A 6000-nucleotide genomic window follows, 5' to 3' on the forward strand; every position below is an offset into this window, starting at 1 on the left:
CAGCCAGAAGGAATTTTGGTCAGATGATCTGTGGCCTTCTTGTCTCACTCCAGGCGTTGTTGCTCAGCTGCAGGGCTGCATGGCAGGTACCCCAAAAACAGCCCTGATCACTTCATTTGCTTTTCTTTCTTTTCCCCCTCTTTTCCCCCTCACAATTCCTTCCCCTTGACCATCCTTGTACCAGCCCATGCAAAAAGCCCACCTCTGTTTACCCTTTCTTCCCTGCGCCTAGTTTGGCTTCCTTTGCACCCTGAGCTTGTACCTTCCTTTGTTTCTGAGCTTGTCACCACAGCAATTCCTACCTTGCTGAGCAATTCCATTAAACCAGTACCTCCTATTATTATCAGTAGTGTTTTGTAATGCCTGATAATTATTTTGTCAGAGGCACCATGTGTCAGGGTGAACCATCCGTACATGCACATCAAGAGCTGGCCCAACGGAGCTTCACTCTTAGAGGACGTTGAGAAATTCTGGGATTTGCTCAGCATAAACCTCCCAGCGTTTTACAAGGAGAAGGAGCAAGTCCTTACTGGGGGCAGGATAACCCCAAACATGGGGGCCGACTGGGACCGAACCTCTAAGCTGTGACCCTGGGGAGGGGGCCTGGGCTTTACGAGCCAGTGGTGCCTGCTCACCATGAATAAGGCCAACCCCATACAAGCCTGCATTAGGGGGACCATGGCCGCCAACACAAGGGAGCCGTTCATACCCCTTGAATCAGCATTGGTGTGGCCACATCCAGACTAGTGTGTCTGCGTGTGAGGCTCCCGGTTCTGGAAGGAAGAGGAGGAACTGGAGAGGCTCCAGAGGCTATCTGCCAGGTGGGGCTTGGGGCCTGCGTGGAGAAGCTGAGGGATCTGGCCTTCTGCAAGGGGAAAACGTGCCGGCACGGGATAGTGCAGGACAGGCTGCAGCAGAGATGGCCGAGGGCTCTGCCAAGACTGAAAGGCCCAAAGGAACCAAGGTCTTTGTCCCCTTGGCTATGGCCACTGAGGCCTTCCAGGAGAAACTTTATTTTGAGGCTCTGGACTTTGTTTCTTCCTTGTCCCTGCTTGAGGATGCCGGGACACGTTGCACAGGTTTTCCATGCTGGGCATTGCTCAGCCTCATGTCCCACTGTCCCCAGAAAGAGCCCTGAACCACGTGTGAGGGGCAGGATCCACCTTCCCAGGGCTGGGGGTCAGGGCTTGGCCTCTCTGCTTTCTGATAAAATCAGGGTTTTTCTCTGCATTACAGCCACCTGCACAGGGCCCTTCCCTTTCTACAGCCACAGCCTCCAATTAGCTGCTCTAACGAGGCCCTAGGGAGGCTTTGCCAGTAATGGCCCTCATGGGCCTCATTGATGCTTCAGGTACTTTGGGTTTTGCTCTGACTTTGACTTCTTGAGAAGTTCGTTCAGTCTTCTCAGCATCTGAGGTTCATGGACTCACTGCAAATGCACCACGGAGCTCATTAAAATACAAAAAGCTCTAACAAGTTCTGTCTCTTCCTGTAATTTCCTTCAAGTCTTTAAGACTTGCACATCTAATTGGAGTTTTTTCATAGTGTGGTTATGGAGGAAATGTTCATACTGTACCTAATAAAAATGTTGGGGTTTTTCTGAGTTTATTTTAAAGGGTATATTCTATTGATTTTCATTTTAAAGAAGAGGGGATAGAAGCATACTCCAACTGAGACTGATCCAGATTGTCTCCTCAGGAGGTCCGGGCAGGTAGGGAAGCAGTCCCCTGAGGTCTGACACTGTAGGGACAGCTTTGCTCCTCACCTCCCCAGCCCTGCCATTTCTGTCCCTGGCCACCTGGGACTTAGATCACTTTTCCTTGCATCATACTTTTTCACTGGTCTCTGCAGCTGGATGTTACAGCTCCATTGCACCAACTCCCCCCACTCTCCTTCGAGAACTGGCTGCACACAGGCACAGAAGGGTTTTTACTATTTGTAAGGAAAGAAAATTAAAGCGTGGCCAGTTTTCGTGATCAGGAAAACACACTCTGCAACCATATGCTAAGTACGAGCTGCCTCTGATGAGGCCGCCTCTCTCAAGGGATAACCTTATCAGAAATGTTTTAGCTAGGGAGATACAAAAGGTAGATATGAACATAATTAAGAGATGGCTAAAGAGCCCATTAGACTACTGAAAACTTCTAACTCCCTGAAGCTCAAAGCTGCTGCACAGGTGAGAGGTATCTGAATGACCAAAGAGTACAGGGAGGAAATAACTGGAGGGTAATGGAAAGGGCCTTTGTGCCGAGAGATGCTGCTGAAAAGATGACTTTAGGAAAGGTCGTTCTATCCTGGACAGGCTAACCCACTACAGCACCACCACATCAGGACTGCTGCGTCGAGCCTGGGGCTCACTGGCACAAGGAAGGTGCTGACAGACTGGAGCAAGTCCTGCCAAGGCCAGGAGGATGGTTGGTGCCTGGAGCACCTTCTGGACAAGGAGAGGCTGAGAGAGCCGGGTTTTTGAGAAATCCCTCAGAGACAAACACCGCAGCAAGGACCCAGGCCAGCTGGTGGGATCTCAGTCAGTGGAGATTTCCAAAATTGGTTGAGACAAGCACCTGACTGAGCTGGAGCTGCCTGAGAACAGGCTTGGCTGAGAGCCCAGCTGTGGCAAGAGCTGTGGGACTTGTCGCATAATGACTGTCAGCAGGAAACTGTTTTCCATTTTATTAATAATGGCGGTTGGAGTTGGGTGTCATGAAGGCCCAGAGGAGGATGGGGGTGACCATGCAGCAAAGGTCCCTCCTCAGAGCTGGGGTGTGCGGCCAGCGATGGAAATGGCCAGTGTGTGGGACTGGTCTGGGACAGCCTCCTGGGGCAGCTTCCCTGGGGTGTCCTGGCAACATGGCCCAGGCGAGGCCCCTTTCTTCTGCACCTCTGATGCATTGCTTTCTTCACCATGACGCCTGGCTCTGCACTGTGAGTGCTGTCTGTCCCGGCCCTGCACGCTCACACACCTTAGCTCTGCACTGAGCTCTTTCCCGGGCCCTTTCCAGCCCAGCCATGCCCCTCCCCAGCTCTCCCCACCTCCCCTGCCCTCTCCCAGCCCAGCACAGCCCAGCCGAGCAGCCCAGGCTGGGCTGGCTCCGCAGCGCTGCCCACCGCAGGGTGCTGCAGAGCTCTGGGCACTCACACCACAGCCCCAGCCCCTCTGCAGGGCACAGCAGCCGCTGGGGCAGAGCGGGGGGTTCAGGCTCCCCGTCAGCCCCAGGGCTGCTGCTGGCCACAAGGCCATGAGGAAACAGAGCCTCGTCACTCTCTGGCTCTCCTGAATTCGTACTGTAGGTGATCCCCAAGTCTGACTCAGTTTGCCCCCTTCTCTGCTCCCACCAGCCCCACTGCCCAGGGAAGCACCACACTCCTGGCCCTGGGGGTGCTCAGGCACCTCCTGCATCTCTCCTGCATCCCTCTCCTGTGCCTGCTGGGTTCCCCCTCACTCCATGGCACTGCAGAGTCCTCCTTTGTGGATACGGTGATTCAGTGCTTTACTTTTGGGGACTTCCCTTGGAGGCTGTTTCACCATTTGAGACTCCATTCATTTGAACCCCAGGACACATGGTGAGTCCCCATCCTCTCCTCACCCCTCCAAATTCATTTCCAGTGAGTCTGGTATCTGCCATCACTCCTGTCATCCATGAAGCAACCTGAGGAAGTAATGGGGCGCTCATGGACCATCTCCACTGCCACTGGACACCAAGAAGAGAGCCTTTAAAACCAGAACCTTTAATCCAGTGGAACCCAACGTTACCAAGATCTTAACTCCAAAACCACTCAGAACAAAAGGAGAGCAGAAACTTTAAAAGACCAATTCCTTGGGCATTTTCTTGGAAGCAGGTTTGGAGGAAGAGGCCAGCCTTCAGGCACTGCAGCCGGGAGATACCCTTTTATTGGAGAGCTGCAAGCAGAGAGGCCACACCTGACAGGGTGTTGTGCAAGGGTCAGACACAACAGGATCAAACCTCAACAGTAGGAGTATAAACCCAGAAAATTAGAAAGTGGGATTATCACAACAGCAAAAAGCAGACTCGTGCTCTAAGATAAACTCTGAAACTGTGCAGAGGAGGGGAGGCGGGTTATATTCAGTGAAGCAGCATCCATTGGATTACTCTCCATAAAACATCCTTGATTTCCTTGTTCCTCATGCCGTAGATGAGGGGATTCACTGCTGGGGGCACCACCGAGTACAGCACTGCCACCACCAGGTCCAGGGGTGGGGAGGAGATGGAAGGAGGCTTTAGGTAGGCAAACATGGCAGTGCTGAGAAACAGGGAGACCACGGCCAGGTGAGGGAGGCACGTGGAAAAGGCTTTGTGCCGTCCCTGCTCAGAGGGGAGCCTCAGCACAGCCCTGAAGATCTGCACATAGGACAGCACAATGAAAACAAAACACCCAAATGCTGCACAGGCACTAACCAGAGTAACCCCGACCTCCCTGAGGTAGGTGTCTGAGCAGGAGAGCTTGAGGATCTGGGGGATTTCACAGAAGAACTGGTCCAGGGCATTGCCATGGCAGAGGGGCAGTGAAAATGTACTGGCCGTGTGCAGCAGAGCATTGAGAAACCCACCGGCCCAGGCAGCTGCCGCCATGTGGGCACAAGCTCTGCTGCCCAGCAGGGTCCCGTAGTGCAGGGGTTTGCAGATGGCCACGTAGCGGTCGTAGGCCATGACCGTCAGGAGATAAAACTCTGCTGATATCAAAAAGGCAAACAGAAAGGCTTGTGCAGCACATCCTGCGTAGGAGATGTCCCTGGTGTCCCCGAGGGAATTGGCCATGGATTTGGGGAGAGTGGTGGAGATGCAGCCCAGGTCGAGGAGGGAGAGGTTGAGGAGGAAGAAGTACATGGGGGTGTGGAGGCGGTGGTTGCAGGCGATGGCGGTGACGATGAGCCCGTTGCCCAGGAGGGCAGCCAGGTAGATGGCCAGGGAGAGCCAGAAGTGCAGGAGCTGCAGCTCCCGCGTGTCTGTGAACGCCAGGAGGAGGAACTGTGTGATGGAGCTGCTGTTGGACATCTGCTGCCTCTGGGTGAGGAGCTGTGAACAAGGAGATAAAGGAAGTGAGAGGTTAGGGCAGACTTCTTTGAGAAAAAACTATACCATTTCTTACAGAACTGCCCTTCTGCATGAGTAAGTCCTGTCCTACTGCAACCGGGTAATAGGACCATGGGTTGATCTCAGATTAAATCCATCATGATATCAAAGAACTTTTTAGAATTTTCCCTCCCAACTCACCTGAGTGTAGAGCAGAGCTGCAGGGATTTTGGTTTGTGTGTTCTGTTCCAGCTGCCCACCACAGGTGAGGAGCACTCTGAAAGCAGAAATCCCTGGCATTTCTGCTACACGTGGAATCTTGTGGGTGATGAGAGGCAAAAGGACTTTCCCTTAGTGCCAAGTGAAGACAGCCAGCCTTTGCATCAGCCCTGATCTCAGCTGCCCTGTGCTGACCCCCCATAATCCAGGAGGATGGAGATTATGACCTGCTGCTCCACCTGGACAATCACATGTTTAATGGGCTGGATGGGATCCACCTGAGAGCGCTGAGGGAGCTGGCCGAGGAGCTTGCCAAGCCACGCTCCATCATTTATCAGCAGTCCTGGGTAACAGGAAAGGTCCCAGGCAACTGGAGGACTGCTGATGTGACACCCATCCACACGAAGGGACAGAAGGAGGATCCAGGGAAGTACAGGCCTGTCAGCTTGACCTTGGTACCGGGGAAGAATATGGAGCAGTTCATCTTGAGTGAGTGCACCATGCATGTGCAGGACAACCAGGTGATCAGGCCCAGCCAGCATGGCTTCATGAGAGGCAGGTCCTGCCTCACCAACCTGATCTCCTTCTATGACCAGGTGACCCACCTAGTAGATGAGGTATTTCAGCTGGAGGACTATTGCACTCGGGTGTTCCCTCCAAAAGAAACAGGATGCTGCTGGGAGCAGAGGAATCCAGTTTCGGAGTGCAGATCTCAAAACCCCTCCAAACCTCATCATACGTGAGGAGG

General features: G+C 53.4%; 1 protein-coding gene across 1 annotated transcript; it reads right to left on the minus strand.

The window, feature by feature from the left end:
- Positions 1 to 4085: 4085 nt before the first annotated feature.
- On the minus strand, positions 4086 to 5022 carry LOC135311136 (olfactory receptor 14J1-like). Its single transcript, XM_064440277.1, has one exon. It carries the CDS (start codon positions 5013 to 5015, stop codon positions 4086 to 4088), a length of 930 nt encoding a protein of 309 aa, XP_064296347.1. The 5' UTR covers positions 5016 to 5022.
- Between the last annotated feature and the right edge of the window lie 978 nt (positions 5023 to 6000).

This window comes from Phalacrocorax carbo, unplaced genomic scaffold (assembly GCF_963921805.1).
Source record: "Phalacrocorax carbo unplaced genomic scaffold, bPhaCar2.1 SCAFFOLD_54, whole genome shotgun sequence".
Classification (NCBI taxonomy): Eukaryota; Metazoa; Chordata; class Aves; order Suliformes; family Phalacrocoracidae; genus Phalacrocorax; species Phalacrocorax carbo.

Excerpts from the sequence above, each read along its gene's own strand:
- LOC135311136 (XM_064440277.1), bottom strand. The coding sequence starts at position 5,015 with ATGTCCAACAGCAGCTCCATCACACAGTTCCTCCTCCTGGCGTTCACA.